The sequence below is a fragment of the Eucyclogobius newberryi genome, unplaced genomic scaffold (genome assembly GCF_026437365.1).
Source record: "Eucyclogobius newberryi isolate DKJ021-1_F unplaced genomic scaffold, fEucNew1.0.hap1 SCAF_163, whole genome shotgun sequence".
NCBI classification, from domain to species: domain Eukaryota; kingdom Metazoa; phylum Chordata; class Actinopteri; order Gobiiformes; family Gobiidae; genus Eucyclogobius; species Eucyclogobius newberryi.
Window position 1 is genome coordinate 1 of NW_027315794.1, and position 12500 is coordinate 12500.

At 40.8% G+C, this 12500-nt stretch overlaps 1 protein-coding gene across 2 annotated transcripts in view; it reads right to left on the minus strand.

The window, feature by feature from the left end:
- Positions 1 to 6894: 6894 nt before the first annotated feature.
- LOC140362363 (smoothelin-like) overlaps positions 6895 to 12500 on the minus strand; it is a 44924-nt gene continuing 39318 nt past the window's right edge. The window contains exons 3-5 of one of the 2 annotated variants that reach the window (XM_072448451.1): positions 10564 to 10642; positions 9826 to 9904; positions 6895 to 7172 (exon numbers count right to left, since the gene is read on the minus strand). In XM_072448451.1, coding sequence (XP_072304552.1) covers positions 7006 to 7172; positions 9826 to 9904; positions 10564 to 10642 — 325 coding nt within the window. In that variant the 3' untranslated portion in view covers positions 6895 to 7005. The remainder of the gene's footprint in view (positions 7173 to 9825; positions 9905 to 10563; positions 10643 to 12500) is intronic. The other variant, XM_072448450.1, reaches the window with a different exon arrangement.

Here is a 12500-nt window from a genome sequence, read left to right on the forward strand (position 1 = left end):
AAAGAGGAAAACCCCAGCGGGCCTAAGTTACCTAATGCTTTCCTAGCATCATATTCACCGTAAAGCTAACAAACATTAATAATTGGATGCAGAGAGTACACTGCGGTCCGATTTTCACCAGAATAGCTGCTTTTACAATATATCTTTACTGGGGCCAAACAGATTTCACTGAATTATTTGAAAAAAAATGGGTACAGTACCTATAAAGCATTAAAAAGACTTAATTTTCAACCTCATCCACAGTTTGAAAACATCTCTAAACCAACTTTCACATGCACTTTAGAGAGAACAGTATTTGAAACATTATCATACATTATACATAATAACTTAACCCTAACCCTTGTATCGCAGAGAAACTAAAAACAACTAAATTTGGAATGGTTAAGTATCCGTCATTTCAAAGACGCACTACAAAGAAAAGGGAAAGGTTTGGGCTGGTTCTTAAAGTGGTTTGACAATTGTTGTTTACATGTAGAAGTGAAATGACACTGTCAGACGTACAGAAGAACCAAGCCAAATCTCCTTTAGTGAGGCCACTTTGAAGAACCAGTGGAACTACAGAAGAATTAATGACCGTAATCTGCTTTTAAAGACGTTCATGTGAGTAAAGAGGAGGGCTGCAGTGGTATCCACGGGGACACAATTTAATCAAACGTAATTGTTACTCTAAACAATATTTTTTTTTTAATTCACACAAAGCCATTTAGCACATATTTATGCTCTTTTGCCCCAAGTTCATAAAAATGTAAAATAATAATGTGTGAAAAACGTTATATTGCAGCTCATCTTTGGATTCTCAGCACTCGTCAGATTCTCCCAACTCGGGTCACTTTAAGAAATCAGTCCAAAAATTCTAAATAATTTTACTATTAAAAAAATAACAATGTTATGAAAACCACTAACTCTGGACCAGGACTAAAGCTGGACCAACTCTGGACCAGGACTAAAGCTGGACCAACTCTGGACCAGGACTAAAGCTGGACTAACTCTGGACCAGGACTAAAGCTGGACTAACTCTGGACCAGGACTAAAGCTGGACTAACTCTGGACCAGGACTAAAGCTGGACTAACTCTGGACCAACTCTGGACCAGGACTAAAGCTGGACTAACTCTGGACCAGGACTAAAGCTGGACTAACTCTGGACCAACTCTGGACCAGGACTAAAGCTGGACTAACTCTGGACCAGGACTAAAGCTGGACTAACTCTGGACCAGGACTAAAGCTGGACTAACTCTGGACCAGGACTAAAGCTGGACTAACTCTGGACCAGGACTAAAGCTGGACTAACTCTGGACCAGGACTAAAGCTGGACTAACTCTGGACCAGGACTAAAGCTGGACTAACTCTGGACCAGGACTAAAGCTGGACTCAACCAAGTCCAAACCAGGACTAAACCAGAATAATTATTTCCATTCCGAGTACCATAAATGTCTGGTTTTAGACATGGATATTTAAATATATTTCATATTATACATTTTATTTAGCCATTTGAATGAAAATATTATTTCAGTCGAAAGAAGTCCTTAGCAAATTAAATCAATTAATTAATAAGGACTTGATGTAACTTTACAGCTTCAAAGTTAAATTAAAAGTTGACTACCTCCATTTAAAACTTAAACCTTAGATGTTCCATAAAATACATAAAAACTACACTTTTCCCAAAGGTTTAAAGCTAAAGAAACGCTCCTAAGGACATGATCCATCATTTCCACACGGGACAGTTACACGTCCCATCACAGCTGGAGGAGATGATTAAAGTCAGGTTACCTTGTGTTGACAGATTCCCTGCCCGCGTGCCTATGAGCAGCCACTCCGCTGTCCACACGACTCTACTACTGCCTCTCTCCCTCTCTCCCTCTTACACTGCTGCTGCTGGCTCCGCCCATCATGTCTGTAGCCCGCCCCTCACCCCTAGCTGACCACGCCTCCTTCTCCCTCTGCTGTGGTTCAAAAGCCGGTCGGGTTAATAACGCTTAAAGAGATGTTTCTACTGTGCAAATGATAATCCATAAGCAAAATAAACTACACCTGCATTCTTTACAGATCTGACCCGTAACTTGCCCTGGTGGCGTAACATCCTTGTCGCCATGGAGCTAGATAAGTTTAAGGTCATACTGTGGACCAATAACCTGGCCAGCAAGATTAATTCCCGTAATATTTGTAAGTACACGAGCTCACAACAATCCATCTTGTCAAGCTCCTGCTGTTGTTGGTGCTGGACAGGACCAATCACAGGGCAGCATTGGGGTAAAGGCGGAGCCAAAATGACAGAAACAGAACAAACATGGCGGCGCAGATGGACGTACAAAAATCTATGTTAGCGTAAATACCAATTTGTGCTTTTCTCTCTCTGGATTTAACCAATTTCGACTTTTTACGCTGTTGTGTCGCTTCAACCGATCATTTCAGCGAGAGCTTTTCTAGATTGAAATGAGTTCTACACTTCTAAGCCGATGACAGACAGGTTACATTTCAGGCAAAGCAAAACTCAAATCTCCAGGGAAACGAGGAGTTGGCAGACTTCCGTCCTATATTAGCAGTATTCTAAATCTACGTTCAGCTTTTTTAACTCTTTTTGTTTTCCCATCGAAAACATACCCATAGTTGTGTTTTGTTTCCTTCACAAGACTACAGAGTCATCCTGCCTCTTCTTCAGAGCTCAAAACGTGGGCTTCCACCTTGTGATGTCATCAGGTGGTATCCCCAGAATGTTTTTCATATATATTTACACTATTTTAGGCTGTAGTAAGGAAATGACAAAGCTGAAGTGTCAAAAACAAGCTCAAAAACAGAACATAGTGTTGTATGTGGGAGAACAATGACACAACAGTTCTCAGATGAGGCAGTTCGTTAATTCTGAAGGGCCCCTGGTCACATAAAGCCTCCCAGTGCACTTCACTCAGGTCGGCCTCTTGTTTTGTTGGGAAAGGCTGCACAGTTTTCCACAGACGGCGTTGTCACACACCTATAATTATCAGGTTTTATGAGCGGCGGCTGAGCAGGCACAAGAAAATGCTTTGCTTTTCTGCAGCGCTCCTTGGTGTCGAGCTGTTCAAAGAGGCACGCGAAATCCACTAGGAGGAGATTTTTTTATCAGGTGTTGTAATTGTTTTTCACATTAAAAACATGCCAGGAGTTGAGTTTTATTTAATTCTTGTTCATTTGGTAACGAGCACATATTCTCCAGTCAAAAACACCAACCTGTGGACAGACTGAACCGGGACTGAACCCGAACTGAACCGGGACTGAACCGGGACCAGGCTTCAACTAAAACTGAAATAGGATTGAAACAAAACAAGACTGGACCAGGATTAAACTACGAGTAAACCAAGACTGAACTGGGACTGAACCCGGACTGAACCAGGACTGAACTGGGACCTACTAAACAAGGATTAAACAAGGACTGAACCAGGACCAAAGCAAGACTGAGCCATGTCTAAATTAGGTTAAACCAAGACTGTACAATAAAAACTTAACCAGTACAAAGTAGGTGCTCAAAGTGACCAGGATAAATCAAGATATAGTTGGATAGATATGAAAATATAAAATACTGCTATGCCTTGTTTTCTAATTATATTTTAAAGTTAGAAAAAACAACATATCCTTTCCTGATTCTGATATCCCATACACACACCCACAACTCTTCTTTGTGGGTGTGTAAAGAACAAAACGTTGTGTTAGAGCTGGAAATACACGCTGTGGACCTGAAGGTTTCACACTGGGAATGTGCTGAACTTTACTCATCACAAAGGGGAACACCCTACTACTTTATTTGTAGCTGTGTTAAACTAAGATTTAGGGTTTTTCATTTGAGGGGCTGTGTTCTGTCTTTACATAAGGTTTACAGGTATCTTCAGACAGAGTAAAAAAGCATATGTTGTTGCTTCTTTCATATTTACTTGATGTAATGCAGTAAATGCAGTTCACAATTGTGATTATTAAAACACATGTGGGGGTTTAACAAATAAATACTGTTGTAAAAATGTATTTGTTTCTTTAAAAATGTGATAGGCCTTTATTGTTGTGGAATATCATGAAATATCACAATTATTGAGGAGTCTCCACAAGAAATATTTGCCCGTTTTGGTGTTTTTGCCCTTTTAAATCTCCAGCGATATTATATTTTGTTTGGGCCAACCAGCTGTAAAAGAATATGTATAAAACGTGGAGGGGGGAAAAACTGATTACACTGCTTTTCTATCCAGTTTGTAGTAAAACAGTGTCATGCATGAGTTTGTAGTCATTAGACATCATTTAATTTGGGGAAAACACACAACATGAACTCGGAACATTCAAATCTCTTGGTACAATATGCAAAATCTCATGCAAATCTCATGCTATGGTATTTATTGGCAAATAGAATTACAGAAATTATACTTTGACATTTTAAAATGACCTGACAAGACTTTCATGGGAATCATTGCAGTTATATTCCAAAAATGTTTAAATATATGCGCTTGATAATGTCTTCATGTTTGCACTGAAATGGAGCAAAGGATCATGGTCTATATAGTTCCCTGTTTCTTAAGATGCTGCGACAAAAGGAGATTATAATTTGAAATATAGTGACAGCCCAAAATTATAGTTTTTTTAGGCTTTTGTGCTTTGGGTTAGATTTGAAATGACACATGCATGCTTGTGTCGATGTAGTGGTTTGGGGCATTGCACATGTGTGGTTGTTGTCACCACGGCATCATGGATTCCTTTCTGGCCCTCAACCATTTGCAGGATGAACATGAATAAAATTGTCAAAACAAGATGTTTATGGCCTTTTTAAAAGATAGGGTTATAGGTTTGAGTGTGGTGCCAGCAAAGAGTGACCAAGAGCTTAAAGGGTGTGTAAAAAACATGTGAGCAGCAGTCACAGTCATGAAGGATCTTAATAATGTCAAAACATGTATTTCCTCCTGCCCCTCGTCCATCAGCGGACCGTCATTGGCCCATCACAGAACTCAGCCAGCTCACAGGAAGTGAAGTCAGCGAGGATTTCCTGTGACGCCATATTCTGGGTTGTCAGCGTTTCCGCTCGGAGAAGACACACTTCTTATTGCACAGGAGAGCATAATGGAGAACAATGGGGGAGAACAATGGAGAGCACAGACCCCAGCAGGCCCATTACAACTCCGTGTCACTTCAATGAGCTGGCCCAGACACTTCCAACATTATAAGTCACACAGCGGATGGAAACGTCTGCACTAGTTAAACGCAATTACTTACTTACTTTTTATATTGTCATTTACATAGAGGGCAAAAACAGTTCATCTCAAAATCATACTGTCCTCATTTTAAAGTGTAGCGACCTAAATACAAGTAGTATTAGTAAAAATAATCAAATCCAGAATGAATGAACTACGAAAAACAAAAAGCTGAAGCCATTAGGCAACGAGACAACACAAATTGTCCACAAAAATGCTGCAAACGAGTGACGCAAAATACAACTCCAGGTATGTTTTTGTTGAGAGAACAAGATTTTAACATGGTTAAGTCCCTTTAAAGTGAGTTAGTGAGAGTCCAATCTTGTTTTTATGTAGTAGTACTGACATTAGTATCCAAAAACTACAAGTGAAGCAAACCACGCCTTTACCAAAAGTCTAGGCCAAACTTGGGCAAAATATTCTGCGAGTTTCACCCCCAAATGGGGCAATTCATGACATTTGTTTCCCAGGAGTCAGCTCATAAGGCTGAGGCAGGATAATCCCCGCTCACTGGTGTGTTAGGGTGGTGTGTAGACGTGGTGTTTTGTTTTCCTCTCGCACGGACCGTGGAGGTTTGAGAGCAGCCACAGAGAAGAATGCAACAAAAACAGGAGCAGGAACGGCAGGATGGAGAGACGATGGAGAGGACTGTCCCACACGCAAACAGTGAAGACGCCACAAAGCCTGGAATGTGTCACTTATGGTTACAGAGCAGACACAATAGGAAGGGTCAACATCACGCATTTTTGAGGCCTTCTCTTCTTAGTCACCTTAGCATAGGAACAGGTATTGTGTTACGGCTACATTCTGTGTCTAATCTTTCAGCTCTTACAGTGACAATGTGTTTATGTCAAATAAAATGGAAAAAGACACAGCCACTTCATCATGACTTTAGAAAGTTAAAGCAAGGCCACGGGTTTGGTGTAAATAAACCCACTTTAAACTAAAAAAGCGTTATATGTTTATGTATGTTTATTTTGTAGGAACAGGACAAAAAACAGTTTAACATGCGGCCAATACCACGTCCATGGGCACTTTAACCTCACATCTCTTCCATTTGGTCTGTAACTCACTAGTCGGTTTGAAACGCCAAATCGGATGCACTGAGGAGCTGAGAAGCTAAAAAAAATAATTTGAAAACATGACTTGAGGAATTACACAGACAACACAGAGGAGCTTAATGAATTTCCACTCAATGATGTAAACTGGTGAGGGGCAAACGTTTTGAGCTGCAAACACAACTCCAGCTTTAGTTCTGAAACATATAAGTTATTAAAGGTGCACTTTTCACAATGAAGTAGAGCTGGAGTCGCCTAAAGAAGTTCTCGGTGGACTAAAGACTTGCCCTATGTGTGTCGATAAATGTGGCGTGGCGCGGACGAAAACTCTCAAAAATGATTAGGATCTCGCACAGAAACTACTATGTACGTAGAGAAGAACAAACGGGATCTTCATGAGTGAAACGGCAGATTTAACTGTTCAGTTACTCCCAAACTCAAGCTAAATCACTCCACGCAATCTCTGTCCAGCTGTCGACAAATGCATGAAACACGATTTTGTCCGTCGGCTATGAAACATTTCTGATCATGGGGAAAATCTTGAGTCGTGGTTCATAAATTTCATTACGGCATTAAACATGTAAAGCTCACAATGGACACAATACACTGCAGGAGAAAAGTTACACAGAGCACTTTTAAATGATTGGGCAGATGATTGGATCTTCAGTGTGTGTTGTGGTTTCCTTTAACTTGTGTATGTAAAGTGCATTTGTAGTTAGTCTAGCTCTCGAGTCACTTCCTGCATGCTTCCTTAACAGCCTGCTCTCCTCCTGCTGTGTGGGGATGTGACCTGATGACCAAACCAGCTCCACCACAGCCGACCTATGGGACAGGAAGGAGACTGAGAAGCCCTCACCTGCGTCCTGACCCCGCTGGGACCGTCCAACCGCTCCAGAGCTCTGCACCTCTCCACTGCGCCTACAGGAACAAACAGCCAGTGAGACCGGGATATTTGACATCAGATTCACTTTCCAGAACTATTTACAAGGATTTTTTTTCTTGGTTTAGTATTTACTTTGTCCTTTGAAGTTCATTATAAATCAATATTCAAGCTTTTTAAACAACAACAAGGTCAGACATATTTCATTAAAACACAATTATAACACAATTATATTTCAATTATATTTCAATTATATTTCAGATTTTACTAAACATTTTGCCCATTTGTTCCCAGTTGACAATATTTATAGTTGTACTTCCTGGTTGGACATGAGCACAAATATGACATAGGTAGAGGTAATTCCACAACTGTAACCTTGCAACTAGACTGTAAACAAGAGCCAAAATCCATATCAATTACACACCTTATTTAGATATACTTTGACAAACAATGATACCATAGAACACCTTAATTTTGTCGAATGATTGTTTAAACTGTCAGTTAAGTGTAAATTGTGTTTTAAATGGAATGTCGCACATTGATGACATCAAAGAGGGATTCTGTTTTAGAACGCTGCACTACTTTCTGTAATTTTAAACTTTTATTTAAAAATGAAACATTCTTCACAAACTGCTGTTTAACTAACGTAGAACTATGATCAATATTTACAACAGGTTCTTTCACACAAAACAAAAACAGGAGAACCTTCATACACACTTTAAACATGCTCTTGTACCTTTATTGTGGCATCTGTTTAAGAACTTTGAAAATAATTGGGCCAAAACCACACAGCACTTTATATCAGTCAGGCATGTCAATAATTGAGTTAGCGCTCCACCTACTGGCTGCGGAGGGATAACATAGGGGAGATAAACAAACTTAGCTTACCCCGACAAGCTACTGTAAGCACACAGTTGTAATGATGATTTATGGACTTAAAAAACAGCACAGGAGATCTAGCAACTCGACCTTTGATGTCACAAAACCGGTCTGTTTTCTGAGGCTCCGAGGGAGAAGACTTACAGACCAGGATTCATCAAACAAGCGTGAATTAAGTGGCCAAAAAGTTACTTTAGCATAGTATGTGTCCTTAAACAAACATTAGCTGTGGAGATTTCTCTATAACTTGAAAAGGTGTATGTGCCTGCAAAACACCAGCAGAGGGTGCAGAACTGCATCTGTACGGCACAAAGGCAGAGGTTCCCAAACCTTTCAGGCTGGGACCCCCAAAATAACCATTCAACCATTTTGGGAGCCCCACAGTAAAATGAAATAGACGTTTTAAAATGTATCTTATTATGTTATCTATCCCAATTTCAATGAGACGTACCGTTTTGAAATACACTGTCATAATTCCACATTGGAGACCACTACACTAAGGAGTTGGCATCAAACTAAGGACAGTGACATCTAGAGTCAAAGTTACTCAACTGCGCAGTGGGGGCAATGTGACAATGTATATTTAGCTGCTGCACTCGTACCACAGTAACAGAGGAAAGTGCCGGCACTGCTCACCAGAAGCACATAATCGCAGGAATGGCTGATCTTAGTTTTTCTTCAGTATCTGTCTTGATAGGATCGCAAAGGGGCTTCAGGGAGCAGAGCGGCCCCAGGAATGAGAGGAATCTTTAATCCAAGTCATTATCATTCAAGAATCTTCCACAGTCTCAGGCTGAGCTCCACTGCACTGTGCTGCTGAGGCGGGGGCAAGTGAAGGCATGAGGTGGGATATGTAGGTGCTAGAGACAAAAGCTGGGGCCAAATGTTGGAGTTATGAAATGTCTAGGGTATGTGGTGGTAACAGCAATACTGCCATAAAACCATCCTTCAAACAGCACAATGACTCAAGCAACTCTGGTAACCACATTTTAGAATTTTAACTGTTTACCACCTTAAACTGTTTCCTCTACGCAGCAGAGACATATGGGAATGTGTTATGGAGGGCAGTAGTGTGAGAGGAAAAGGTGCCTGTGCCCCTTTAAGAAAGCTTTCAGCTGAGTTGGAGCTAAAGCTAAGCACTACTGCTTCAGTCAGAGGGCTTTATATGGGCTTTACCTTTCCTTTACTGGAGGAGCTGAGAGGAAATCACTTTCTGGTGCCCACAAGCACAGAGGACAGTGAAAACTAAACTTAACTAACTTTACTACTGCTTACTAAATAACATTTTAAATATTATTTTAATCATAATAAAACCTCATTCACACAGCTCCTGGTCAAAACTACAGTCCTATTTATTTTAGACTATGGCAACTGCTCCATTAGCTGGACGTCATTTATCTCACAGACATTTGCTTTGTTACTGTCACCGGTCACTCATCACAGCAGCCTTTACTCCCCAAATCCACAGACAAACTCACCACTTAATTTTCATTCACAAATATTTAGTTGGTAAAAAAGTTTGAGTTGCACATCCTTTAGTCACTCCTCGGTTTTCTGTAGCAGGTGACTACAACCATTTACAATAGACTCAAAAACTCAAATGAATGAATCAATGACTAAATAAACAATAATTTTGTTTCAAGCAAAACCCACATTTTTCATTTCCATGTATTATTACTGCAGTGTGGCACTTAAAGTTACTGCAAGGGGAATTCGTGTGAGCCCCACCCGTGTGAGCCCCACCCGTGTGAGCCCCACCCGTGTGAGCCCCACCCGGGTGCCGTGGCTGGGTGCCGTGGCTGGGTGCCGTACTTTGCTGATGCTCCTCTCTGATCTGTCTGATGGTGGCTCGGATCATCTTCCTCTCCTCGTACTCTCCAGCAGAACGCAACTGGAACAGAGGAAACAATATAAACTTCGTCAGAAAGATATGCTAACATTTGCACAAAAATCCCTTTTCCCCAAGAGTCTCCCCAAGAGACTGAACTGTGGTGTGTGGGGGGCCCTATTGGTGTGGGGGCCCCACATGCTTGTACTTATAGGCCTTTTCCATAGGTTAAGTTTACTAACTTAATATTTATCTGTATTAATTATAAATGTAACAGTTCTTTTCAGTGCAAGTGCAACAACGCTGTAGTTTAGCTTTAGCTTCATGAGAGGTGAGTAATAAAGTTTATATTTCCTGTTCGCTATTCTCCGTGTTTATATTCTTCCTTTGTGTCTTTAATTCTGTTTATTTTGCTCTGCTTTATTGGCGCAGCTGTAGCAGTATCACTGATATATTATAGTTACAATGTCATAATGTGTAGTAGTTGTCATATGTTTGACTGTCGAGCAGACATCCTTTTCAGTCTCAAATCATTTGTACCGTTTCCACGCCCAGTTACACACAGCATCACTCAGCACCACTTGTAACGAAAATGCATCTGGGGCTGAGCGAGGCCACAAGTGCAGAGCCGAGTAGAATAGAGTAAAGCAGAGAAGGTACTGCAAAAAACTGCAATAATGTGCTTACAACTACAAACAACCCCACTGCTTGTCAAAACTCACCATCTTTGTGAGCTCCTCGATGTCCCTGATGCCCTGAAGCTTCTGAGAGAGGAGCTCCAGCGCGTCACTGCTTTCGGGCCTAAAGGAAAGTTCAAGACTTAAAAAATTTGCTGAAAAAAATCGTCCATACCACCTTTATCATATTTCCTCGTGGCGTGGATAAATCATTTGTCCTGCCACGTATCAATCATAAAACGCACCTACCGCTCACCTGCAGCCGCGTCAGGCTCGTCCCCACGTTTCCGCGTGCCTAAGCGCATGGATCTATCATAATATAGTTCCCTCAGTGTACGGGGCAAAATGAAGACGGAGAAAGACAGTTCGAGCTGACGCAGAAGTGGACAGAAATCTACGGGAGACGAGCGATGCGATGCGCTCCGTTGCGCTAATAAACAAACGCACGTGTGTGTTGTATCGTTCCGCACGGGGGAGTGCCTTCCGCCTGCGTTCTCAAATCGCCGAAAAATCGTCCATACCGCCTTTAACAGGATAATAGACAGAAATGATTTGGAAAGTGTCAACGTATGGCAAATTAGGCCTGCAAGTGTCAATCACAATCTAATTATACTCTCTACAATGGATGAAAACACATAGTCTAACCCTTCAAATAAAAGGGTACTTCATGCACCAAATGTTTACCCCTACTAGAGTAATATCTATTACAGTGTCATTACAGTGTACTTACTATGTAACTGTTGCCAATATCATCAGCCAAAATGGGCTATCGGCTAAAATCTTCCAGATACGGCAAATATTCCACTTGGGCATATAATACCTCGTTTTAAAGCTTAGACTCTTTAGAATACAACAATTGTATCCAATCTACTGACAGATTAATACACAAGCAAAGTGATGACATTTATCTGTGCAGTAGTTTATATGTGTGAGACATAGTGCTTCTGAATGCATGACTCAAGAATAAAAGTGAATTTCAGCAGAGATCATGCAAACAATAAAATATAACTTTTTCTAAATCAAAGTGTCAGTGTGGAGAAGAGAGAAGATTGTCACCATAGATGGAGCACAAGCATGTTGGATATTACTCTCACAACAGACAATTGTTTAGTCAGGACTAAAATAAATCTCATTTGTGTTGAACTGAGCAGTGAGGGTGGTAAACATGTGTTTGACGCTACTTTTCTTTCACTTTAGTTAGCGCTTAGCTCGGGAGATGCTACCACCACATTGTAAACATAACTCATAGGACTAACGTAAAGTATGTCCGTGTTTACTGGACTCACATTTATCTGTAAATGAGCTGTGAAAAGATGTATACGCATATTAATTATCACCCACGCAAATGAATGATCCACTCCCATCAAGACATTTACTTAGAGAGTTGTCTAGTCAATCAAAGCGATCATTTAATGGTGTTGTCATTTCTATTACATTAACTTTCATTTGTTAAAGAGTAGTCGTTCGCCAAAATACATTTCTACCTTTAATAGAGTTATTTCTTGGGCACTACTTCTACCCTACTTCAACTTGAGTATTATGAATTTTAAGTTATGAGACTCTTACTTGAGAATCATTTTTGGCTACTCTACCCCTCCTCTCTGAAATGCATGGGATTCCTTATTCAGTATTAGTTTAGCAGATAATATTTTAGTTAAAATGTGCACTGTGAACTGAATTATTATTATTATTCTTAAATCACTCACTAAATATGTTTTAGAGCCCAAATTCCTGGAACCTGGAGCTTGCAGTGACAGGACGTGGTCAGTGTTGTGAGGAGAAATGTGCCACAATAAGGTCGGACAGTCACATTCCTGGAGCGTAGAGCGTGCACGAGCGTAGAGCGTGCACGTGCAGATGGGAGTGCACGTGGACGAGGTATGCCCTTTGTTTTCCCAAGTCATGCGAGAGCAGCACCGCATGGGACGGATTACAGCAGCCACCGCTCATAATTGCATTCAGAAGAAAAACTAGATTTATAC